Source organism: Myxocyprinus asiaticus, chromosome 18, assembly GCF_019703515.2.
Source record: "Myxocyprinus asiaticus isolate MX2 ecotype Aquarium Trade chromosome 18, UBuf_Myxa_2, whole genome shotgun sequence".
Classification (NCBI taxonomy): domain Eukaryota; kingdom Metazoa; phylum Chordata; class Actinopteri; order Cypriniformes; family Catostomidae; genus Myxocyprinus; species Myxocyprinus asiaticus.
Genome location: NC_059361.1, coordinates 41,016,325 through 41,042,628, shown reverse-complemented (window position 1 = coordinate 41,042,628; position 26,304 = coordinate 41,016,325). Strand labels below are relative to the sequence as shown.

At 42.6% G+C, this 26,304-nt stretch overlaps 1 protein-coding gene across 2 annotated transcripts in view; it reads right to left on the bottom strand.

The window, feature by feature from the left end:
* The window catches only part of LOC127456332 (secretogranin-3-like), a 35,529-nt gene extending 10,052 nt beyond the window's left edge, over positions 1–25,477 (bottom strand). Inside the window, exons 1-8 of one of the 2 annotated variants that reach the window (XM_051724778.1) lie at positions 25,108–25,477; positions 24,328–24,380; positions 23,298–23,328; positions 22,962–23,186; positions 9,296–9,438; positions 8,873–9,025; positions 5,901–6,135; positions 5,643–5,759 (exon numbers count right to left, since the gene is read on the bottom strand). In XM_051724778.1, the coding sequence (XP_051580738.1) occupies positions 5,643–5,759; positions 5,901–6,135; positions 8,873–9,025; positions 9,296–9,438; positions 22,962–23,186; positions 23,298–23,328; positions 24,328–24,380; positions 25,108–25,204 (1,054 nt within the window). In that variant the 5' untranslated portion in view covers positions 25,205–25,477. The remainder of the gene's footprint in view (positions 1–5,642; positions 5,760–5,900; positions 6,136–8,872; positions 9,026–9,295; positions 9,439–22,961; positions 23,187–23,297; positions 23,329–24,327; positions 24,381–25,107) is intronic. The other variant, XM_051724779.1, reaches the window with a different exon arrangement.
* Positions 25,478–26,304: the final 827 nt, after the last annotated feature.

Here is a 26,304-nt window from a genome sequence, read left to right as displayed (position 1 = left end):
GTTACAGAAATACTCAAACCAGCCCGTCTGGCACCAACAATCATGCCACAGTCCAAATCACTGAGATCACCTTTTTTCCCAATTCTGATGGTTGATGTGAACATTAACTGAAGCTCCTGACCGTATCTGCTGATTTTATGCACTGCACTGCTGCAACACGATTGGCTGATTAGATAATCGCATGAATAAGTAGATGTACAGATGATCCTAATAAAGTGCTGAGTGAGTGTACATTAAAAAAAAAAACAAAAAAAAAAACATTTATAGCATTTTCTACAAATAAAACGATCAAATGACTTTAAAAATGTCAAAGGTATTAAAATACCTAAAAGGTATTAAAATACTTTCCTTGCTCCTTAAAATTTTTCCGCTCTATTACTCACACACTGCTCTGTTATGATATCGAAACACTCTAACGCATCATTTGAAAAACGATCAATTTTAATACATTTACACACTTCTTTCAACGTGATTAATTTGCATGGTAGCTCACCTTATAGAGTGTTCGACTTTTAATTTGGGAGACTAAAACCCCCGTTTCCACCTAGTATTACGATGCGTCTCGGGTGATCCGATCACATGTGGTCAGGTGAGACACATCGCTGTTTACACCTGGTCACTTACATATGTCTCCTGTGACCACTTGTGTTCGGATTTGGAGGGGAGGGTCTTTATTTCATGATGACATACAACAAACACTAGTGTGTTACTGCATGATATTGAAGCACAACAAAGTCAGGAAAAAACAAAGAAAGCGCAAAAACGGTGCCCTGTTTCTTCTAGATGCAGTTGAAATTTATTCTAAGCACAAACGCAATGTCAAGCAGAATTATATGTTATTTTAATGTATTACATGTATTAAAGGAGCTTCAGATGTTCGTGCTTCTCATCTGTGTTTTTATCAGGCACACTGAAGAAGATCCGTGAAGCTCTCGTAACTGTGTATCTGCTTTTTAAAATTTTCTGATCGAATGGTTATTTCCTTTTAAAGCCGCTTGTAAATGGTAAAGTTTAAACTCTTGTTTTAGTGCAGTGGTTGATTGACAGGTGAGTGGTGCCATTTCACTGCTGCCGGGACACATACAGGACAGATTAGCGTTTACACTTCAAATGTGATGTGATCAAATGCGTTTTTGACGACATTCGTATGTGGTTTTTGTGATCTGATCACAAAACGTTTTAGACCTCATTTAGACCTTTATTTAGGGCTGACCACATGTGATCGGATCACCCGAAATGCATCTTAATACCAGGTGGAAATGGGGTCTAAGATTCAAGCCCAGCCATGAATATTAGACACTTGAGATCAAAGTGGTTGCTTCAGAAAATGTGCTTTTCATGTCACATTTGATTTAAGGACACTATTGGTTAGGTTTATGTTTAGGGTAATGAATGTCTGTTTTGATCACCTCTCATTTGCTTTAAGAACACTATTGTTTAGATTTAGGTTAAAGGTTTAGGTAAGGGAGGTATGCTTTACTCATTAAACCTCCATCTAACATTCACCTTAAAAACCTTGTGTGATAACGACACCATTTTCTCACTTTTGCGCCCCTTTTGGCACAGTTTCACTGGGAACCGTGTAAAGCATGTAAATTAGTTTTGCATAAATGTTGTCATGGTCATGAGATTATGAGATCAGGCAAATGTCAAAATATCTGATTTTTTTTTTTTTTTTATAAAACATCACACAGTCATGAGGATCTATAGGGGTCCTCTATGTTTGTTTGTTTTTGTTTTTGTTTTTTTTAGTTGTTTTTTTTTTGTTTTGTTTTTTTTCACATGACAACAAAATTGGTTACACCACCTGACTTTGATTTGGTAGAAAAAAAAAAGTTTGTTTGTTTCACTTCTTTTTATTTTTTTTTTTAAAGAAATAATATGAAAATATTTACTTCTCATGTCAACATTTCTTTTTTCAAGACTTTCAGCTTTTAATGAGACTTTGATTGATTTATTTTTTACTGTCTCGGATGGTTACGACATTTTTTACTTTAAGCTGCAAAGAAAATATCAAAATGATTTTGAACTCAGTAATTGAAAACATGTTCATCATAGAAGAGGTGTATTCAAGTAATTGTTATGTGTGTATTAAATTATGTTTGTTAGTAAAAAAAAACAAAACAAAAAAAAAACAGCTTGACAAGCATTATTCATGTACATTTTCTCTCAGAAAAAAAAAGGAAATGAGAAGAAAATTTATAATATCACCGCTTTATTTGAATAAAAATAATAAACTCAGCATGTAGTTGAAATGGCATATTGTGACTTAACCTACAGCTGTGGAAGTAATGTTTATTTTTAATAGCCTCAGAATAAAAGAGGTGTCATTTAGTTTATGATTATAACCTTTGTCATCAGAAAGCTGATTTCAAGAGTACATATCTAGGGTTTGCGTGTACCGTGTACTCATTAGATTTACACATTTGTGTGCCTTGGAGCTGTTTTCCATAGACAAACACTGTCTGACTGTGGAAGATTAATCCAATGCAGGAGCCTCATCACATGTATAAACCACAGCAGATCAATAACCACTGTATCCTGGCAACACACCCTTCCATTCCATTTGATCTATACAGCACTGTCATCATGTGGCACAGGTTGCCAGAGTAACCCCAAGGTAATAAAATTATTACGCAATGGAGAATTCCAAATTGTTATCCGTGTTCTATCATAACGACCACGACAGAATTAGTTACACAGAATGAAAGAGAGGGAGAACAAAGGAAAGAAAACTAGATGAGTGAAACAGGATGCTGTTTGCTTGAGCAGATGCCATAAATATACACCAGTCAGCCACAACATTAAAACCACCTGCCTAATATTGTGTAGGTCCCCCTCGTGCCGCCAAAACAGCGCCAACCTGCATCTCAGAACAGAATTCTAGGATTATATTCTTCTTAACACAATTGTACAGAGCGGTTATCTGATTTACCGTAGACTTTGTCAGTTCGAACCAGTCTGGCCATTCTCTGTTGACCTCTCTCATCAACAAGGCATTTCCATCCACAGAACTGCCGCTCACTGGATGTTTTTTGTTTCTGGCACCATTTGGAGTAAATTCTAGAGACTGTTGTGTGTGAAAATCCCAGGAGATCAGCAGTTACAGAAATACTCAAACCAGCCCGTCTGGCACCAACAATCATGCCACAGTCCAAATCACTGAGATCACATTTTCCCCATTCTGATGGTTGATGTGAACATTAACTGAAGCTCCTGACCCATATCTGCATGATTTTATGAACTGCACGATTTTATGCACTGCACTGCTGCCACACGATTGGCTGATTGGATAATCGCATGGATGATTGTTGGTGCCAGATGGGCTGGTTTGAGTACTTCTGTAACTGCTGATCTCCTGGGATTTTCACACACAACAGTCTCTAGAATTTACTCTGAATGGTGCCAAAAACAAAAAACATCTAGTGAGCGGCAGTTCTGTGGATGGAAATGCCTTGTTGATGAGAGAGGTCAACAGAGAATGGCCAGACTGGTTCGAACTGACAAAGTCTACAGTAACTCAGATAACCACTCTGTACAATTGTGGTGAGAAGAACAGCATCTCTGAATGCTTTTCTGAGGGTTGGCGCTGTTTTGGCGGCACGAGGGGGACCTACACAATATTAGGCAGGTGGTTTTTTCTCTCCTCTTTTTCTCTCCAATTTGGAATACCCAGTTCCCAATGCGCTCTTAAGTCCTCGTGGTAGCGTAGTGACTCGCCTCAATCCGGGTGGCGGAGGACGAATCTCAGTTGCCTCTGTGTCTGAGACCGTCAATCCGCGCATCTTATCACGTGGCTTGTTGAGCGTGTTACCACGGAGACATAGCGTGTGAGGAGGCTTCACGCTATTCTCCGTGGCATCCACGCACAACTCACCACACGCCCCACCGAGAGCGAGCCACATTATAGCGACCACGAGGAGGTTACCCCATGTGACTTTACCCTCCCTAGCAACCGGGCCAATTTGGTTGCTTAGTAGATCTGGCTGGAGTCACTCAGCACACCCTGGATTCGAACTCGCGTCTCCAGGGGTGGTAGTCAGCGTCAATACTTGCTGAGCTACCCAGGCCCCCCTCAAACAACAATTGTCTGAAAGTGTGCGAGAACATTGCCGCTGTTGCTTTCTGACAATGATAACTATAACAAGCTATTTTATAAAGTGGTAGGCAGTGTTGGGTAACTTACTCAAAAAAAGTCATTCACAACCAACTACTAATTTCCACTCTAAAATTGTAATTACATTACTGATTACTTTTTTGAAAAAGTAATAACATTACAAATTACTTTTAAGTTACTTTCAAAACACTTTACATAAAAGCTATTGAAATTTGAAAAATAATGTCTATATTTCCTCCTTGTTCGCTGTGTTGTTAAGGGCGCACACTCAGCTGTCACAAAATGCAAATATGTGTACATATTAATGTAATGCATGTTTTAAATGTATTCTACATTTATAGTATTACTTTAGAAATATGTACCCAAGTAAAGTAATTAAAAGTAATTAACTTAATTGAAAGTCAGTAACTGTGATCTGATTACAAGAATTTGAAATGTAATGCGCTAAACTGTTTTTTTGTACTAAAAAAGTAATTAGATTACAGTTAATAATTACTGTGTATTTAGATTGCACCCAACACTGGTGGTAGGGACAAAAGTGGACATGGGGAAAAAGTAAATGACTCCTAAAATCAGAATAGATTCAACACTAGACAAACACACATGCATATTTAACATGTAAGACATTCAGCTGCTGTGTCTCTCTCTGTCTCTTTCAGGTTGGACAGGGCTTTATTTTAGGACACTTGTCTTTTAAATGCAAGCATCTGCTAAATGACGATTAATCAATCTCTCTGTTTAGGTGACAGGACAGGTGATCATTCTTACCAGAGACATTATAACATTGTTTCCTAACCAGTGTTGGGTTTAATCTGATAACAAAGTAATTAGTTACAATAATATAATTACATTTTAGTCAAAAAGTAGTGCAACACATTACATTTTAAATTCTTGTAATCTGATTACAGTTACTGAGTTTTAATTAAGGTAATTTCTTTCAAGTAAATTACTTGGGTTACACATATTTCTAAAAAAATTATGTATAAGTCATTTAAAATAAAATAATGTCCATATATCTGTTTGGTCAGAAAAACAAAAACTTTTTTGTGAGAAGTGTTTAAGAAAGTTACTTAAATGTAATTAGTAATGTGATAACTTTTTTACAGATGTAAAATATCAATTTTATAGAACTAATCAATAATTTGTAGTGGATTACTTTTTTGAGTAACTTACCCAAAACTGGTCCAAACTAGGCACAAATTTCCAGCAATAAGTAACCTGTCTGTTTACCCTAAAAGCAAAAATGCTGCATGGCACAATCACGTCCAATCATAACATATTTAAAGTTTAATTTACAGTTATGTAAAGTTGGATTTTGGACCAATAAGATTTTAATGTAGGCTGCTACACAGCACAACGCTGAGAAATATAAACCTAGCGACCAACATAATGTCCCGTCACTTGTCGCTTTTTTTCAGCAGGTTAGGACAAAATATCAGATTTACATGGGAAAGATATATTACTGGTTCGGACACAGTGTAAGGACAAAAAGACTGACTTGCTTAAACAAGGACTTTGGTCTTACCCAGATAAGAAACTCCTTCTTCTGGTGTAATGGTTCCATATTTAACCATCATCTTCACAAAGTCGATCAACGTCTTCATGATGGTGATCAGGGTCTCTCTCTCCTCTTTATCTTGCTCTGTGAAATGAGATGTAATGAATGTCTTACATCAACCAATGGAGCTAGATTTTTTACCCGAGTTGATGCTCTTGAGCAATCTGTAGAAGTGTGTGTGTTGTGTTGTTTTGTGGTTTTGTTGTATTGGTGTGCGTTTTGTACCTGAGTCAAGGCTCTTGAGCAGTCTGTAGAAGTTTGGGAAGAACTGAAGGTCCTGCAGTCCATCTTCAGGGTTCAGCTCGTTCCTATCATTCCCGTTGCTAACAGCGTCCCATGAGTCATCAGCCCTAACAGTGTCATCTCTGCTCTCCTTCTGCTGCTCTTCAGCACCGTTATCTTCATCACCAGCATCCTCATCCTCTTCATCATATCGACGGCTGGGCCTATCTTCGTCATCCTGAGGAGAACAATATGAGCAAGCAGAGAGAAATATCAGAAAAAAATATATACTCTGCATGAATATACAGAAATATTGTAAATACAAAATTCAAAATTGCTCTGTTCCAAATTCTAGTGAGTTGCCTTGGTGTCTACTGTCTACATAGACAGCTAAATTCTAAAGGCTCTGATACACTCACACCGAAGTTCTTCATTCTTTGCTCTGAGCAGTAGCGGTTCTAGCTTGTATGGCGCCCTGGGTGAAACCCAATTCAACACACCCCCAAAGTTGTTGACAGGGGGGTGGGGGTGGGGTTGTGATTGTATGGCGCCTTGGGCGAAACCCGCTTCAACACGCCCCCAAAGGTGTATCTGTGTGGGTGCCTCATGCCACCCTCCCGCAAGATGCCGCCACCCCCATGCAAGACGCCGCCCTGGGCAACTGCCCATGTTGCCCATGCCTAAATCTGCCACTGGTTCTGAGATAGAAAGAAGGTCAAAACACCTGAGCAACACTACACTGTGTGCAAACGTTCGAACACCAGCCATGCTGCTGAGGCCTGCATTTAAAGGAGCTTTTAAATATGAGGCACACACTGTCCTGACAACAGACTACATGTAAAACATTAACCAATGTTACATTAAAATGTGTTATTAATTACTACATGCCTCTTTCTATAAATAGATTCCACATGAGATCAATAAAAGAAGCTATTTTAACCACTCAACAATGATTTAAAGTAATGCAGTATATGCAGTTGATAATGTCTAATTGTTTACGTTCTGCATTCATGGCGCTAATGCTAATGCTAACACACTATGTGTGGCCATGATATGCACCGGTTACCATCTGTTATTGTATTTTATGATGCATTTTGGGAAAAGAATCCACACCATGAAAAAGGTTTTTTATTCTTTTCTTTTAAAGAATGACATTGACACTATACTGCAAAGATTAATGTATTAAAGGGTGCTACTCTGCACTCCAGTATGTTCATGTTGACTGATCTCAACAGAGCAGAGAAATTAACCGTTAAAAGATGTTGGGATCAAAAGTAGGTGGAGCAGTCGGGTCACACCCGACAGATGACTTGGACCAATGGCAGTAAGGTGTTTGACAGTCGGTACAAAATTATCCTGAACATTTTTACTGCCAAGCTGTTTTGAAACAGCAACAAACTCAAAAACACATTATTTTTGGCCAGATTTTGGCTATGGGCTAGTTATATTTGAAAACTGTGTTTTCATTTTTGAAAAGCTCTCCGTCCACACTGGCATTTTCAAGCATTTTCCAAAAGTTGCTCGTTCACACTGAAACGTTTGAAAACACTTAAATCCCCTCACTGCGCATGCAAAAAATCGCTGTTCCATGTACGGTCTGAAACACAATTGTCCTCGTGGTCCGTTGCTGGACAGCAATTCTGAGAAAACTTCCCGTCACCACTGAAGGAATGTATTGTGAAGGTTGTACAAAATTACATTTATCTTTAACAACACTTTCAAAGTGAATAACAGGAACAACAACGCTGCTACAACATGGACCGCCATCTTGTAAAGTTATGGGTCACATGACAACAAATACATCATCGTTTTAAGATATCGCCATTTCCCCTGTCCACACTACAATGTAAAGATGCCATTTTCAAATTTATCCACGTCAAAAACGTCATCTCAGTGTGGACAGGAGGCCAAAACGTAGAGAAAAAGATGCGATTTCAAACGAAAATGTATTCGTGTGGATGTGACCTTTGTTCGAAATTACCTGCCACCCGTTCTTTCTTTGATTCTTCTAGAAGTATATTGCCGCCTTAAGGCAGCATCCTAACTGAAGTGGTACCTCATTAGTGACTCATTAGTGAATTGTCTGCATAGTCATTCACACACTAAACGGTCACTCGCAAGACCCATCTAATGCTCAGTTTTGACCTTAGCACTTAGCATGTTGCTATGCTAATGACACATACTCTACTGATCACAAATTTTGCACATAAATATTGTGCACATAAATTGGGTGAAATACAGCATTTTTAATTAGATGGAACTATTATTTATCTTCTATCGACACTTCACAGTACTGAATACTAAATGCTTGGTATTCTTTGTGAAGCTTGGCGCAATGCATTCTAGGACTTCCTTATCTGTCTAGGATAAAGATTTGATGCCGAAATCCTAATATATTGAATGACTTGGTTTGTACGAAGAGGCACGACTTTTATTCCCATAGCGACCAACCAATCAACAAACTGAAATTTTAAATTCAGATAAAGGAAACGTCTGTTAACAAATGTGTTTACTCATTACACATTTTTTATGCATTACAAATGACTGATGTATGTCAATAACCTGTAATACACTTCCCTCGTCTTTCCAAACCCGATGTTCTCTTTATTCTGTGGATCAAAAAAGTTCTTTTCCTATTAAAATCATGGTTTAGTTTAGGGTTTACATTTTATGGTTAGGTTTAGCTTTAGGTTAGGGGTTGAACTTAATAGTATATCATCATTTGTTGCTTAATTTGCTTTTCTCTATGGGTTTAAAAGTTGTAAATTTTTATATAAGCCAACTTGTACAATTTCTGACGATTCTGCCATCTTGTACTATTATTACAACTTGTCAGGAAACGGGGTTGCGATTTCGCCTATACGGTTTGAATTAGCTTTTGCATCAAAAGCATACTAGTGACGCCTACAATTTTTGGCTAGATGGGCAGCTCATTAGGTTTTGGATCAGAGAATGGGGCAAAGATATTCACTCACTCGTACCATATTGTTCTGTGTGTCTTTAGCTGCATTTACGGGGTAGTCCATACTCAGGTCTCCAATCATATTTTCTTTGGCGTTTTTGGTTACTAGATCCTGCAGGGCTTCCGCAACTTCATATTCCAGCGTCTCTGCCTGACTATCTGTGATCTGATGAACACAACAAAAGAATATTACTCCTGCAAGAGCAATCAATTCAAATAGGGATTATAGTATAACAGACTATTTTTCATGCCATGTCATTCCGTGACATGCCAATTAAAGTGAAAAGTGTTTCCCTAGAGCAGTTAATACATTATGGATGATGTTTAGTTCACGGCTCATCAATATAGCAGTTATGAGATTCAGCACTGTGTTTGCAGGTTTATATTATGTATGCTGAATCTTAACAGTCAAATCAAAAAAAATTGAATCTCTTACAAGGCCAAGCTTGAGCAGTTTGGACACAATCCTATCAAACACTCCTCTGTCATCCTCCTCGTAGATTTTGTTTGCGATTTTCTGTACGATGTCCTGAGCTGTCAGCGGGGTCCCGTCCAGCTGCCGAAAGCTTTCAGGATCATCTGAAACAAATTACATGAAAATTTTCACTAAACTCAGCAGAATTAAATTAATTATATCACATTAATTCAATGAACTCATCAAAATTGAGTACTGACAAAATCTTTGAACTTTATTTTTTTCTTTCTTTCTTTTGGCATTTTCTGCACAGTTTTGGGGGGAAACTCTGTCTGTGGAAAGGACTTAACAAAATCTTCTAAAACAGACCTAAGAGAACAACATTCTTATTGCTACCTGAAAGCATAATCAAATAAGCCAAGTATTGTGTAGGGCTTTACTGGTTGTTTAGATCAGTGTTACTATCAGAAATAATTAATAATTATTTCTGTAGTTATTAATCAATATTTAAATTAATTAATTGGATCTAACTCAAAACCTCATATGGGACTCCAGTAAATGTAGTGTAGGAGCAAGTTTGGTTATTAGCAATAATTAATAATTATCAAAGATAATTATTAATTACAAAAATCAATAGAACATTGATGAGAATCAATGTTAGCTTCTTTTTAATCCTTTAAAATCACCACTTATCAATTGTTAACATCGATGAAACATTAAAATTAACACTAGCTTATTGATCATTCTAATTCAATCAAAGATAATTATCAATTATCAAAAATCAATAGAATATTTATAAGGATTAACATTGACGGGGCACCACCCTGAAACCAGGGACTAATAACCGAATAGTAAAACAGTCTCAATATTAGATTGTTTTCTTAGGAAAATCGACATCCGAAGAATATCGATTTTCGAATAAAAAAACAATGAATGAAGGTTTGAATCCGAGCACTGACATCCCGTCAGCATGACACAGGCGTATGCAAAACAAACCAAAACACTTCTCTTTGTAATATAAACAAAGTTTATTTATGCAGTAATATCAATTAATAATTAATACAATGCAGTCAATAAACTTCCGACTTACAACTACAAACTAAACAGTGATATGATTAGATATGGAAATAAAAATAATCCTATAACACATAAGGTGTGTGTGTGTGTGTGTGTGTCAGTGTGGTTAGTGAGAGAGAGAGAGAGAGAGAGAGATGATTTAGTGACAGCCCGAAAGCTGATTTCGCGATAGCTGGAGATGAAGCAGCCGTGTTCATCACTCAGAGATGCGGTTTTACGAGCGGGGCTCGTAAAAGTCCCTTGTTATTTGACTCTTTAATGGATGAACTCAGTTGCTGTCTCACCCGCGATGGCGAAAATGCACAACAGTCCAATTTGGTTGGACTACAATATAGCAAAACAAATTCGTGATAATTAATACCCTGAGTATTAATAATGAGCGGACATGGCGGTCCGTAAACTGTACAAGCAAAAACCTTGAAACACAAGAATAACACACTATAATATTCTATCTCTGCCCAGACGTAACCTCTTACTTGAATCGCATGAGGACACAGGTAGAATGTGTTTTCCTCCGTCCTTTAACTTTGACCCGGTTTCTTGAGGCTCGTGTGATGACGAGAGCCGTTTCCTCACGCTGTCGGCGGCCGGTACGGCTGTTGATTCTCAGAGGGCGGTACGGCTGTTGATTCTCGGCGGGCTGGCGGAGAACTCAGAAATGTCGACTTGATTGAAGATGGAAGAGAAATCTTTAATCTCTTCACTTCTGTAGGCCAACGGATGAAGATGCGAATTGCTCGGCGGTCTCCTTCGGATCCGTTAGAGTGTTTGGTTGAACATAGAGTAATCTCAACTCGTCCAGCGAGATGGAGATTGTATGGCTACAGTTTCAAGTTGGACATTACTTCCTTATGCCACGAGGTTACACCGGAGAGCAGCAAAAAGCTACGTCCGTATTCGGTGAACGAAGTCGCCGGAAGCAACTTTGGAAGCATTTTCAGAATTATTTGAAGTCCGGATGATGTCATGTTTGAGGGACGTTCTGTTGTGTGCCTCATCCAATAGGAGTTGAGTGCTCGATCCTTTAGTGGGCAAGGCTTCATGGATCTGTAGTCTGTTTAGGACTCCCTTTGTTTGATTTTGGCGCGATTTTATCAGTAAGATTTATGACTTAGAAGGAGGGGGCTTGAGGAATGTTTTTTATGACTGTTAGGCCTGCCTTTGTCTTCTATCTGAATACATGAGGCCCAACAATTGCAAGTGCAAGATTAATATTTTTGGTTCATTATTCCTAAAAATTGAGAACAGAGAGTGTTCATTTTAAATGTGAATATCTGTTAACATGTTTTTTTTTTGTTGTTTTTTTTTACTTTTAGGACTATACAACCATATACAGTAGAAGGTTTCAAAGCTAACACACATGGACTAAAAGCCATTTATGTTTGAAAATCATGAGGTCTTAAAGAAGTCATGTCATGAGGAATACAATTTTCCTTGATATCTGGACATACTGTATAAGAGGTCATTCTACTATAAAAACATACTGTACATTTCAGAACTCAAAACTTAATCCCCAATGCAATAAAATAATTTATTGAAACAAGCTGCAAAAACTTTCTCGTTCTCTATTTCTGTGACTGCCCTTCGTAACTAGGGGGCCCATTAATTCATGACCGCCTCTACAGTGAAAAAACATCTAAGTCTACTTTACATCATCGCATTATTGGCCCCGCCCACTGATGTTCAGTTTGTTCACAGAGAGAGAGCAGAACAAACAGGCCTAGTGTGGCCTTTCTATTTCTGAACACCAAAGGAGACCCATATGGACTATTTTGAATAATTCTTGTATATAAACATGCATTACACAGACGTCTTTGTCTGCTGTCATGTATCTGGCACTGCTTTTAAAAGCACTGTGTCAAGTTACAACTCTGAAAAGGAGAAGCCATTCAGTTTCATTCAGCTGCTGTTACTCTTGTTGTTTTGAGCACAAACTGCTAAACAAACTGTTGTTCCCTATCTGTCACTCACTCGACGTTGGTGTCGATGTAGTGACACTAGGGGTCACTCTTGGGAGCCCGAGACACCTCTGGTCTTTGATAAAAGGCCAATGAAAATTGGCGAGTGGTATTTGCATGCCACTCCCCTGAACATACGGGTATAAAAGGAGCTGGTATGCAACCACTCATTCAGATTTTCTCTTCGGAGCCGAACGGTCATGCTCGCTGTGCTGAATACTACTGTTCATTCACCTGCTGGATCTGACGGCGCATTTCAGCGGCTTCTCCCTCCTCTGCACTGGTGCACTGCAGAGAATGCCCCTGGGCGCTTCGGCAGAAAAACTAGAGAGTATATTTTCTGAAAGAGCATTTTTCCCCTCTAAAAGAGTATATATTTCTCTAAAAGAGCGCACACACGGAACGTCTTTTTAAAGACGCGTCTTTTTAAAGATGCTTTTCCGATTGTGTGTTATTCCTGGTTGTGCTCGTTATCTCTCGCCTTCTAACGGTCACGATCACTGTCTTTCGTGTCTGGGCACTGCTCACGCGGAGACAGCGTTCGTGGATGGTCACGTTCTCATTGCAAGAATATGTCCATGGCAACGTTGCGGTCGCGGCTCGCCTTCGTAAGAAAGCCACCCCAGAGGCTCCCGCCTCGGTCCTTTTACCCATGGGTTTGAGGCCAGCGCGGCTAGCACTGGGGACGATTTGGGGACCCCAATGGGACCGCCTCCGCTGGGTATCCCCCTGCGGACCTCCCATTCCCCAGCACGCTCGTCTGCCCCGATCAGGCTTCCGGGTGAGTCTGCCGGCTTGTCTCACGGCGAGTTCGACCTCTTATTCGGAGACCGCAAAAGTGATGAGCTCTCGAGCGCAGCATCGGAGAGCAGGCTCGTCCAGTCAGAAGCCTCAGCTGGGCTCCTCCCTTCGGGGTCGATCGCCCAGTCACAGGCTGACGCGGAGATGATGACATGCTTTCCCGGACAGCCACGAGCGTTGGTTAGAGTGGATTTCACCACACTTCCCTGAACCCTCGCTGCTCGGTGATTGGTTCCTGGGCTCGCGGTGCCGCTCAAAGCCACGCCCCGCCCCGTTCCTTTCTTCCCAGAAGTGCATGAAGAGCTGACAAGGTCGTGGGAGGCACTTTTTACTGCCCGGTCCCGATCTTTTCAGCTTCCCCGCTCTCACTACGCTTGATGGTGGGGCGGCCAAGGGTTATTCGGCAATTCCCCGGTGGATAAAGGCGCTCACGGTGCACCTATGCCCGCAGAGCGCTGCCACCTGGTGCAGGTGCCCAAAGCCCCTGTCCAAGGCCTGTAGGTTTACGTCGTCTCTGACGGTCAAAGCCTACGGTGCCGCTGGACAAGTCGTCTCCGCCCTGCACACCATGGCTCTCCTGCAAGTCCGCCAAGGCTCTAAAGGAACTGCACGAGGGTAGTTCTGCCCCGGGATTGATGCAGGAACTGCGCTCGGCAACCGACCTCGCTCTCCGAGCGACGGAGGTCACGGCGCGGTCTCTCGGGCGGACGATGGCCACACTAGTGGTCCAGGAGCACCACCTTTGGCTCAACCTGGTCAAGATGGGTGAGGCCGACAGGACACGATTCCTTGCTGCCCCCATTTCCCAGGCGGGCCTATTCGGTGACACCGTCGAGGACTTTGCCCAGCAGTTCTCGATGGTAGAGCAGTAGATGGCTGCTAGCCAGCTTATCCTGCCCCGGTGCGGCTCAAGATCCCGCACCCCATCTACTCATCGCCGAGGGCGTTCCCCTGCGGTGACTGCACCGGCTCCGCCGCAGCCCGCCCCTCCGGCCCGGCCCCGGCGTGAAGCCCACCGCAGGAAGCCGATGCCACCCGTCTCACAGCCTGAACCGAAGAACCCACGGAGGTCTTCGAAGCGCCCCTGAGACGGGCGACCCAGGGACAACGAAACCCGCTGCTCTGGAGCTGGTAAGCAGATCTTCGTCTTTTTGTACCTTTTGCATTTAATTGCGCTGCATGCCCAAGTGGCTGCAGTACTCAAGAGCTCAGCAAGAGTGGTTTCCTTGTTCCCTGGGTCACATATCCGGTGTGTACGGCTGGCATCACGACCACCGTCCACCACTCCACTTGGCAGGTTGGCGCTCCAGCGGCGGTCTCCCGCCCTGAGCTGTGGCACAAATCCGCCCCCAATGTGACAGTCTCCACGGGTCACGAGGACAGGCCTCTTCCTCCCCCGTCCCAGGCTGTTCCGGGGGTGGTCACAAGGAGCCAGGTAAGTGCTTCGATGTCCTCGGATATGGTGTGGCACCTCGAGCTCCGCCCCACCGCGAGGCCCCACCTGCCGGTACATCCGATGATGTTGTCCCTTTGGTCCCCCTTGTGCGGTACTTGGATGCATGGCTTGCGCTTTCCAGTCTGTCACGAGGGCTGGTCCGGACCGTCCGACTCAGCTGCGTGACTCACTTCGCCGGGCATCCACCCAGGTCCAGTGGTGTCCACTTCACCTTGGTGAAAGACGGAAATGCTGCTACCTTGCGCGGAGATCGCTACCCTCCTATGGAAGGACGCGATAGAACCTGTCCCTCCAGCCGAGATGAAGAAGGGGTTTTACAGCCCCTACTTCATTGTACCGAAAAAAGGCGGTGGGTTGCGGCCAATCTTGGACCTGCGAGTACTGAACCGGGCTTTACACAGACTCCCGTTCAAGATGCTGATGCAAAGACGCATTCTAGCAAGCATCTAGCATCAAGATTGGATGCGTACTTTCACATCTCGATCCTTCCTCGACACAGACCCTTCCTGCGGTTCGCGTTCGAGGATCAGGCGTATCAGTACAAGTCCTCCCTTTCGGCCTGTCCCTGTCTCCTCGCGTCTTTATGAAGATCGCAGAGGCTGCCCTTGCCCCGTTAAGGGAGGTGGGCATTCGCATTCTCAACTATCTTGACGACTGGCTAATCTTAGCTCACTCTCGAGACGTGTTATGCGCACACAGGGACCTGGTGCTCTCACACCTCAGCCGACTAGGGCTTTGGGTCAGCTGGGAAAAGAGCAAGCTCCTCCCGGTTCAGAGCATCTCTTTTCTCGGTTTGGAGTTAGACTCAGTCTCCTTGACGGTGCACCTAACGAATGAGCGCGCCCAGTCGGTGCTGGCCTGTTTGAAGGCATTCAAACAGAAAACAGCGGTTCCACTGAAACTTTTTCAGAGGCTCCTGGGGCATATGGCATCCTCGGCGGTGGCCAGCCCGCTCGGGTTGATGCATATGAGGCCGCTTCAGCACTGGCTCCAGACTCGAGTCCCGAGACGAGCATGGCACCAAGGGACACACCGCGTGGCCATTAAGTCGGTCTGTCACCGTCTTTTCAGCCCTTGGACCGACCTCTCGTTTCCACGAGCAGGTGTTCCGCTAGAACTGGTCTCCAGGCGCGTCGTGGTCACGACAGACGCCTCCAAAACGGGCTGTGGCGCTGTTGGCAACGGGCACGTAGCCGCCGGCCTCTAGACGGGTCCGCAGCTGCGTTGGCACATCAACTGCCTCGAGTTACTGGCAATTCTGCTCGCCCTGCGGAGGTTCCGGCCATTGATCCAGGGCAAGCACGTGCTAGTTCGGACAGACAGCATGGCAGCGGTAGCATATGTCAACCACCAAGGCGGTCTGCGCTCCCGCTGTATGTCACAACTCGCCCGCCGTATCCTCCAATGGAGTTAGCAGCACCAAGTCGCTGCAAGCCACTCACATCCCGGGCAACCTCAACACTTTGGCGGATGTGCCGAAACAGCAGGTTACCCTCCACCTCCAGGTGGTCCAGCTGATTTGGAGTCGATTCGGTCAGGCACAGGTGCACCTGTTCGCCTCCCAAGAATCCTCCCACTGCCCGCTCTGGTACGCCCTCACCGAGGCCTTCCTCGGCATAGATGCGCTGGCACACAGCTGGTCCCCTGGCATTCGCAAATATGCGTTTTCCCCCAGTGAGCCTGCTCGTATAGACCCTGTGCAAGGTCAGGGAGGACGAGGAGAAGGTCGTCCTGGTAAGCACCCTACTGGCCCGCCCAGACGTGGTGCTCGGACCTCACGCTCCTTGTGACAGCTCCCCCCGGGCAAATTCCCCTGAGGAAGGACATTCTTTCTCAGGGAAGGGGCACCATCCGGCACCTGCGCCCAGACCTCTGGAATCTCCATGTCTGGCCCCTGGACGGGACACGGAAGACCTAAGCTGTCTCCCACCTGTGGTGGTAGACACGTTCACTCAGGCTAGGGCTCCCTCTACGAGGCGCCTGTATGCCTTTAAGTGGCGTCTGTTCTCTAAGTGGTGTTCTTCCCATCAGGAAGACCCCCAGAGGTGCGCAGTCAGATCAGTGCTTTCCTTCCTGCAAGAGAGGTTGGTAGGGAGGCTGTCCCCTTCAACCTTGAAGGTGTACGTTGCTGCCATAGCAGCACACCACGACGCAGTCGATGGTAAGTCCTTAGGGAAGCGTGATCTGATCATCAGGTTCCTAAGAGGCGCCTGGAGGCTGAATCCCTCCAGGCCGCGCCTTTTTCCCTCATCGGACCTCTGTAGTTTTTCAGGGTCTACAGAGAGCCCCCTTTGAGCCTTGCAGTCAGCCGGGCTTAAGGCACTCTCCTTGAAGACTGCCCTCCTGACTGCGCTCACTTCCATCAAGAGGGTAGGTGACCTGCAAGCATTCTCTGTCAGCGAAACGTGCCTGGAGTTCGGTCCGGGCTATTCTCACGTGATCCTGAGACCCCCGACCGGGCTATGTGCCCAAGGTTCCCACCACTCCTTTTAGGGACCAGGTGGTGAACCTGCAAGCACTGCCCCAGGAGGAGGCAGACCCAGCCCTGTCGTTGCTGTGTCCGGTGCGCACTTTACGCATCTATTTGGATCGCACGCAGAGCTTTAGCACCTCTGAGCAGCTCTTTGTCTGCTTTGGTGCACAGCGGAAAGGAAGCGCTGTCTCCAAGCAGAGGATCGCCCACTGGCTCATTGACGCCATAACTATGGCATATCTCGCCCAAAACATGCCGCCCCCGGTAGGGCTACGAGCCCATTCTACCCGTGGTGTAGCGGCTTCTTGGGCCCTAGCCAGAGGTGCCTCTCTAACAGACATTTGCAGAGCAGCGGGCTGGGCAACACCCAACACCTTTGCAAGGTTCTACAACCTCCAGGTGGAACCGGTTTCGTCCCAGGTAGTGGCACGCAACACAAGCGGATAAGCCCGGGATAGCCGGCCGGGTGTATCGCTTGCACATAGTGCCTTCCACCTCCTTTTGAGCTGAAGACATGCGCTGTTAATTCCCAGTAGTGTTCACAAAAGTTGTTCCCTGGTTGACTTCCTCCGAGCCCTGTGGCAGTCGAGTTTTCGGAGAGACTCGCTGCCGGCCCAGTACACGTGCTAACTAAGAGCCCGGTTCTGGGGTAGGTGCTCCGCATGTGGCGGTTCCCTGTAAGGCTAACCCCATGCGATCTATATCTTCCGCTAGTTCATTCCCCTACTGGCAAACTGCGTCTTCCTTGGGCAGAGCCCCTCAGTCTCCATGTTGTAGTAACTCCTCCCCCATTGGGCAGGATCTACCTTGAAGGCTCTCCACATGGTTGGAAAGACCATGTGATGTATTCTTCCACTTAAATATCCCCCCCTCTCTTGGGGCGAGGTGTGGTCTCCGCGGTGTCCTCCCCTTGGGAGGGACACCCCCCGACTAGACCTGGCGGCCCAGTCAGATAATTCCCCTTCTTTTTTAGGGAGTGGAAAAAGATAAGGGGAAAGAGGCCACGACTGCGTTAAGCCTGTCTCTATCTCTGGGTAGTCGACTTGTCCCCAAAAAGGGCCGTTCGACACTCATAACTGTGTTGGGGGAGGTTACGTGTCGACCTGGTGCGCTGGCTATGAGGCACACAGTAGTCTGCCCACCACACACCGCCAGTTCACGTAACACAGTTCAGCCTTGTGGCGTTTTGTATAGGGACCCCTAGTGTCACTACATCGACACCAACGTCGAGTGAGTGACAGATAGGGAACGTCATGGTTACTGGTGTAACCTCTGTTCCCTGATGGAGGGAACGAGACATTGGTCCCTCCTGCCACAATGCTGAACTACCCGCTGAAATGGCCAGACCTTATATCGGCTCCTCAGCGTAAAACCTGAATGAGTGGTTGCATACCAGCTCCTTTTATACCCGTATGTTCGGGGGAGTGGCATGCAAATACCACTCGCCAATTTTCATTGGCCTTTTATCAAAGACCAGAGGTGTCTCGGGCTCCCAAGAGTGACCCCTAGTGTCACTACATCGACACCAACGTCTCGTTCCCTCCATCAGGGAACGGAGGTTACACCAGTAACTATGACGTTTCACCCATCTGCGCTATTTTTAATTGTTGATGTTATGTAAACACACACCAGATGGATGTTTTTGACCATCTTGTTGCATTTCCAGCGATGTGCATTTCAGTGCAGGATGATACTGGAAACTGGATGTGTGTGCGTCTAGCTTACACCATGCTTTGGACTATGTATTTGCATCATGTGGTTGTGTCTTCAGCAAATTTCAGCATGCATTGCATGTTTTTTTTTTCGCCTCATATCAGCGTGGATTACATGTGAACCAATCATAATACGATTCAAACTTCAAAAGGAACTGTTACTGAAGGATGGGACAGTTAAAAAAACTTGGACCTGATTGCAAAATCACAAGTAAACAGTTCAGCACTTGTTCTTTCTCTGTCGATTGAGTCTCAAATATGGCTGTATTTGAGGGGCTGCACGATGTTAACCAATCAGACCAGTGGGCATTTACGTTGAAGTTTTAAGGAGTCCCTTATGCCAAAACCAAGCATTTCAGACAGAGGGCCAGAGACAGGGTGAACAATGATCATATAGTACTAAATTATGACTGTTTCAATGCAAAACAAATGTTACTAACATTATTAGTGGACCTCAGGAAAGATAATAAAAACATATTAAAAAAGAGCATTTCATGACCCCTTTAAGCAGGGGGCTGTTCTACTCCAGACCTATCTGTATTTATCCTATAGGTCCTAAATAGATTTTTTTTCTCCAGTGATTAGGATGAACTTACAATTAGAAACCTGTAAATTTTATCTGAAACATACAACCTCAAAACTCTTAACCCTCCTATTGTCTTAGGTTACATCCACATTAATCAGAATTTTCCATTTGAAAATGGCATTTTCTAAATGCTCTACATCCACACTGCCGTTTTAAAACATTTCCAATAGTTGATTGTCCACACTGAAATGTATGAAAACCCTTAAACTCTATGGACCTGCAGGCAGATCCCAAAGGGGGGCACTTTATTGAAAAAAAGTTTAAGTAACAAACATGCAGAAGTGATGGTTATCTATCAAAAGTTCACATTCTAAGCTTTCAAATTATACTTCATGCCATGACATTCACCGATCAGCCACAACATTAAAACCACCTGCCTAATATTGTGTAGGTCCCCTTCGTGCCACCAAAACAGCGCCAACAATTGCATTCTGAGATGCTATTCTTCTCACCTCAATTGTACAGAGTGGTTATCTGAGTTACCGTAGACTCTGTCGGTTCGAACCAGTCTGGCCATTCTCTGTTGACCTCTCTAATCAACAAGGCATATACGTCCACAGAACTGCCGCTCACTGGATGTTTTTTTTTTTTTTTTTTTTTTTGGCACCATCCGGAGTAAATTTTAGAGACTGTTGTGTGTGAAAATCCCAGGAGATCAGCAGTTACAGAAATACTCAAACCAGCCCGTCTGGCACCAACAATCATCCATGCGATTATCGAATCAGCCAATCATGTGACAGCAGTCTCTAAAATTTACTCTGGATGGTGCCAAAAAAAAAAAAAAAAAAACATCCAGTGAGTGGCAGTTCTGTGGACAGAAATTTACTTGTTGATGAGAGGGATCAACAGAGAATGGCCAGACTGGTTCGAACTGACAAAGTCTACGGTAACTCAGATAACCGCTCTGTACAATTGTGGTGAGAAGAACATCATCTCAGAATGCTATTCTGAGATGCAGGTTGGTGCTGTTTTGGTGGCACGAGGGGGACCTACATGATATTAGGCAGGTGGTTTTAATGTTGTAGTTGATCAGTGTATGTCAGGCATATAAGTATAATTTGAAAGCTTAGAATGTGAACTTTTCATAGATAACCATCACTTCTGCATGTATGTTACTTAAAATGACAAAATAAGGCCTCAAAACATTCATGTTGAAAATTAGCACACTTTCGTGGTAATGGGGTAGAAAAGAAACGTCCTTCACAGTACATAAATCGACAAGTCATATATCAAATGAAAGCTCTCATTCTCAGGAATATGACAGTATAGTTCATTTTGTTGCTCTAATACCACAGTTCGAAAAATTTTCAAAAGAATCACAAACTGAAATATGACTTCTATAAGTCATCAAATACAAACGTCTTTTTATGCTCTGATAACTGCTGCGGTAAGCCCCAAATAGCCAAATATTTTATATCTGCATTTACCTTAGGGAGTTTTCTAAAAAAATGAGCAATTTTTTCCTTGTCTGTGAACTTGCTTGGCTGAATAATCCAATGTTATACGAGGGTGGGTCTTGAAATGAAAATTAGACTGAATGCCTATGGACAAGCACATCTGTGAAGGCTAAAATGCGAGTGCACCTACATTTTAGATCTGTATATTGTGATGGAATGGAATAGAGGGGAAAAAAGTGCTTTTCTAGTGCTTACTGCCATCTAGTGGAATAAAATGAGACATCTGTGGTCAATGTTTGCTAAGTTTTTAAACTTTTTTTATTTAAAAAAAAAAAGAATAATTGTGTTACTCCATTAATATTTAGTATATATCATTTTTAGGTTTTTAGTGCTGTTGTATACAAATAAAGAATTTATGCATTTTTAATGGTTTTCAACACGGGTCAAAAATGACCCGAAGGAAAAAAAGGAGGGTGCAGTTTCTTATGACAATAGAGGGTTAAAATGTTGTTGTTTTGCAGGAAAAGCAAATCTCTGTAGGAGTAGAATGTGCGAAACAGAGATATGACTGTTATTTCTGGAACTTGCCAGCAACTCTTGTCTGTCTGTTGTTGTCATTCCTGTAACAGTGAAATCGCACAAAAACACCTCCTGCTCCACAGTATTCACTCGCTCGCCTGTGCCATTATCTACCACAGAGATCCACTTACACTGCTCCAATAGCTTCCTGTAAACTCTCCATCTCACTGAAACATGACACTGATCAAATGTCTGATGCTCACTTTGACAGAGAGGGACAGTCAGAGGCCTTTGCTGGTCAGAGTGCTTTTATTAAAAGTCAGCCCTAAACTGTAAATAAGATTTCAAGTTTGAAAAGCAAAAAGTTTCTTATTCTGAAATCTGTGATTTTGTGACATCACAACACCTGATTAATTGTAAGTTTCAGAGTGAATGTGAAAAATGAAAAACTAAATTAAGATTAATAATTATGGTGCAAAACACCTTGACTAACCTTATGGAAAAATAATATACTAATAAACAATTAAGACATGATCCCTTTAAAGTGACAGTCTTTGTTTCTTTCATGTGTGTTTAAACAAAATGCTGAGCTGTTATTTGGTTAGGTGGATTTTTTAATGTGGGTGTTGATGTTTCGGATGACTGCACTGCTCTAAGAGACATCCCATACAGCAGCCTGTAGAGGAATAATCCCCTCTCTGTCGATCTACAAAATGTCTCCTGTTGACCTATGGTGTCTACCACCTGTTCCTGAATTAAAGATCACATACAGTCATAGGAAAGGAGTAGCACTCTCTCATTGGATTTTGTCATGTTACACATATCACTTTTTCATGAGGTTACCCATTTTACCACTTGGAATCCAAATTTCCTTACACATACATCCATTAAGACTAGAAAACAAAGGTTATGTTCGGAACGGAATACCAACTTAATATTTATATATTGTACCGCATTCATTGTATACTGCCTACAAATTTTTAAAAATATGGTAGTAAGTTAAACAGTAGCCATTGTGCAACAACAAACATTTAAAAAAGTAGTATGCTAAGTTGTTATCTCATTATCACGCCTAATTGCATTGCATGTTTAATTTAGTGAGTGCAACTGTTTTTGAACTAAATAGTTATTTCACATTTTTAATTCATTTTTTGTAAAATGTTGGCAAATTAATTAACTTAGTCTTTTAATTAAGTCTAACGATTAATCATTCTAAACTTTTAGCAATCACAATTTATCACATATTTATAAATATTTACTAAGAAAGGCCCCAAAAGTAAGATAATTTAGTACAAATAATTAAATAAACTATACATTTGTATACTATACATATTGTGCACGGTCCAGCTCTATATTAGTGCAAAAGCACGTCTATAAAAGGCTGTGCTTCCTGCTCTCATTGGTTTGACGAGGTGTGTTGCCTGTACAGCTGGAGTAGCGCTGACTGCCCTCTACTGCCACAGAATCGCAAAAACATCAAGGTGGAACATCAAGCTTGAATTGCTCCGATGATAGGAACATTCCTTATTACAGAATTTATGTATGGGTCGGGGGCATTAATAATTGCGTAAATTTTTTAGTGCGTTATTTTTCAGAAAATTAATTGCACTAAATAAACTCATTAAATCGACAGCCCTAATTATGTTGGTATCCCGTACATAGATGGCATCTTGCTGTATTTTGTCAGGATGGCATTTGTAGCTCTCACCTTGGTATTTGTAGTCCATTCCATTCTTAGTTGAGTCGTAGTCATCAGCTAGTCTTCTGTTCTTGGTCGAGTCGGCCTCATCAGCACCATTTCGCTCATCTGCAGAATCTGAGATGTGAGTCTCGTTGTTCAACTCTTTGGACTTCTCGGCCAGAGACTTGAGGAAAGTGATGTCATCATCTTCTGAGTTTGACTCTGCCTCAGCTGGTGCTGTTGGTTTGGATTCTGGATGGATGGACAGCAAAGTGAGCAAGTGGGCAACTTTCTAATACTTGTAAGGGGAAGCTATTGATTACTTTAAAGCATTTTGACAGCTCTGATTTGATTATATCTCACCTGTCTTCTTGTTGCTGTCGGCTTCTGCAATCTGTTGAAGAAATAAAACGTGAAATCTTAGGTTTTTTTATGTATTATTATTATAATTTTTTTTTTTTAGCTGCATGTTCCTTATATTGTGGAGTTCAAGAATCTACATGTGAAAAGAATTCTGTTTTGCATTTTTCCAATTAAATATCTTATCCATCACAAATTATATAATGAGCATTACAATTTAAATTAAGAATTAAAGGGGCCTTGGTATCTCAGCAAGTAAAGACGCTGACTACCACACCTAGAGTCGCAAGTTCGAATCAAGTGTGTGCTGAGTGACTCCAGTCAGGCTTCCTAAGCAACCAATTGGCCTGGTTGCTAGGGTGGGTAGAGTCACATTGGGGTAACCTCCTCGTGGTCGCTATAATGTGGTTCTCGCTCTCGGTGGGGCACGTGGTGAGTTGTGCATGGATGCCGTAGAGAATAGCGTGAGCCTCCACATGCACTAGGTCACCGCAGTAACGTGCTCAACAAGCCACGTGATAAGATGCATGGATTGACTGTCTCAGATGCGGAGGCAACTGAGATTCATCCTCTGCCACCCAGATTGAGGCGAGTCACTAAACCACCACGAGGACTTAGAGTGCACTGGGAACTGGGCATTCCAAATTGGGGAGAAAAAGGAGAGAAAATCCCCCCAAAATAAAATAAAATAAATACATTTTAAATAATAATGAATATCATAATTTTGCATTAGGGGAGCCTGGAGAGTGTCTTTGTGTGTGTGTGTGTGTGTGTGTATGTGTGTGTGTGTTTATATTTTTTTTGGAGATTTTAAATCCCAGATTTTCTATATTGTTTTTTGGACATTATGTATAATACTTTATACTATAAAACTTTCTATTATATGGACTTTTGAACCCCATTGTATTTTTACTTTCTTGCAAGCAAGCAGTAACTATGATAGATACTACACTGAGTGACAGTGAAAGTATATTCATCTTTAAAATAATATGTTCATGCTAATAACGATCAGTCAACATTTCTGAAATCACACCTGCTGTTCTAATGGCTTCTCCTCTGTCAGCTCTCGGTTGAACATGCTCTTATCTGAAAAGGGAAAGAAAACACTTTCAATTAAAGCAAAGGTCGCTGATCAGTCATTGCTGACCTTAATACACCAGCGTCTCTGGATAACAGAAACACCAATGACCAGAAGGGCAGTTGTACTGAAGAAAAGATATTCAGTTTCATGACAGTACAGTCTTAGTGTTGATTAGAAATTACATTGTAACTACACTGTAAATACATTGTAACAACATAAAAGTTTTTAAAAGTTTTTTCCCCAATACATTTCAGCATTGATTTGAAGTATTTTTGTCACCCTGCATTACAAACGACAACTTTTACCCTATATAAATGTTTGTTTGTTTGTTTGTTTGCTTTATTAAGATAGCCTTCATTTCCTTTACTTTTTGTTAATGTGATTGTTTGGATTTTGATGCATTCAGTTGCAATCCAAACAGTCCAAGTGAAGCTGACTTTCAAATAATCGGATTACAGGGACAAAAGATTAAATGAGAAACACAGCGCTCAGAGCTTCCTATGGAATAATCGGTGAGAAAAACAACAAAATAAAGCAGCTCCAATTCACAAAACAGATTTCAGGCTATTTGGCAAAACATTTTAACAGTGACATGGAGTCATTTCCAGATGAATTCGGTTTTATTTCGCGTCATGCGTCCTCTGTGTGCTTCATTAAATCAGAATAACTGTACATATAGATTATTCTATCAAATATCAGACTCAGGCGCTCTGGTTATGCGGTATAACTCACCATTAGGTCCAGCAGGTGTGGGAAATGCATTGATGTGCGATATTATTACAGCCAAAACCTGAATCACGACCACAAACCCCACGCGTTTCGACACCATCCTTGAACTGTTTTCCGAGATATTATAAAGCTTCGGTTATCCAGGAGATGCGCTCCTGGTTCTGTGTTTTTATCTGTTATTGTTATTTTCTGCTTTGTAGATGGTGCGCGCTCTCCAGCGCCTCTCGGTCTCGCGGATTAACTTCAGCGGGAGCTATTAAATCCCTGCAGTGCTGAAATCAGGTCGCCGGCTATAATTAAAACAACATAAGCTGATGGGAACTCCACGTATGCACCTCTCTCTATAACGGGCCCTGCCTCCAGCAGCAGCTCATGGATGGAGGAGGAAGAGGAGGAGGAGGACGGTTCATCCGCCCATGTGCGTCAGTCCGAACAACCTGCGTCACCTCTTCAGTTCATTCATCTGCAAATGCTGCGGGGCAATAAACGACTGCAGGAGGACTTCGAAGAGAGCAGATGAGAGAAACAAATAGACGGCAATAAAAAAAAAAAAAAAAAAATACAAAACGATCTTTTTGAAACCAGTGCAGATGGAAATGTAATTAAAGATTGGACCTGTTTTGTATAATCATGTACTATCTGCGAGGTGTTTGTTGTAAACTTAAAGGGATAGTTCGCCCAAAAATGAAAAATCTCTCATCATTTACTCACCCTCTTGCCATCCCAGATGTGTTTGACTTTCTTTCTTCTGCAGAACACCAATTAAGATGTTTAGAAGAATATCTCAGCTCTGTTGGTCCTCATAATGCAAGTGAATGGTGACCAGACCTTTGAAGCTCCGAAAGGCACATAAAGGCAGCATAAAATTAATCCATACAACTCCAGTGGTTAAATTAATATCTTCAGAAGCAATATAATAGGTGTGGGTGAGAAACAGATCAATATTTAAGTACTTTTTTACTACAAATCTCCATTTTCACTTTCAAAGTGTGAAAGAATGTGAAAGTGAAAGTGGAGATTTATAGTAAAAAAGTACTTAAATATTGGTCTGTTTCTCACCCACACCTATTATATTGCTTCTGAAGATATGGATTTAACCACTGGAGTTGTATGGATTACTTTAATGCTGCCTTTATGTGCCTTTTGGGGCTTCAAAGGTCTGGTTACAATTCACTTGCATAAGCTGCATTATGAGGACCA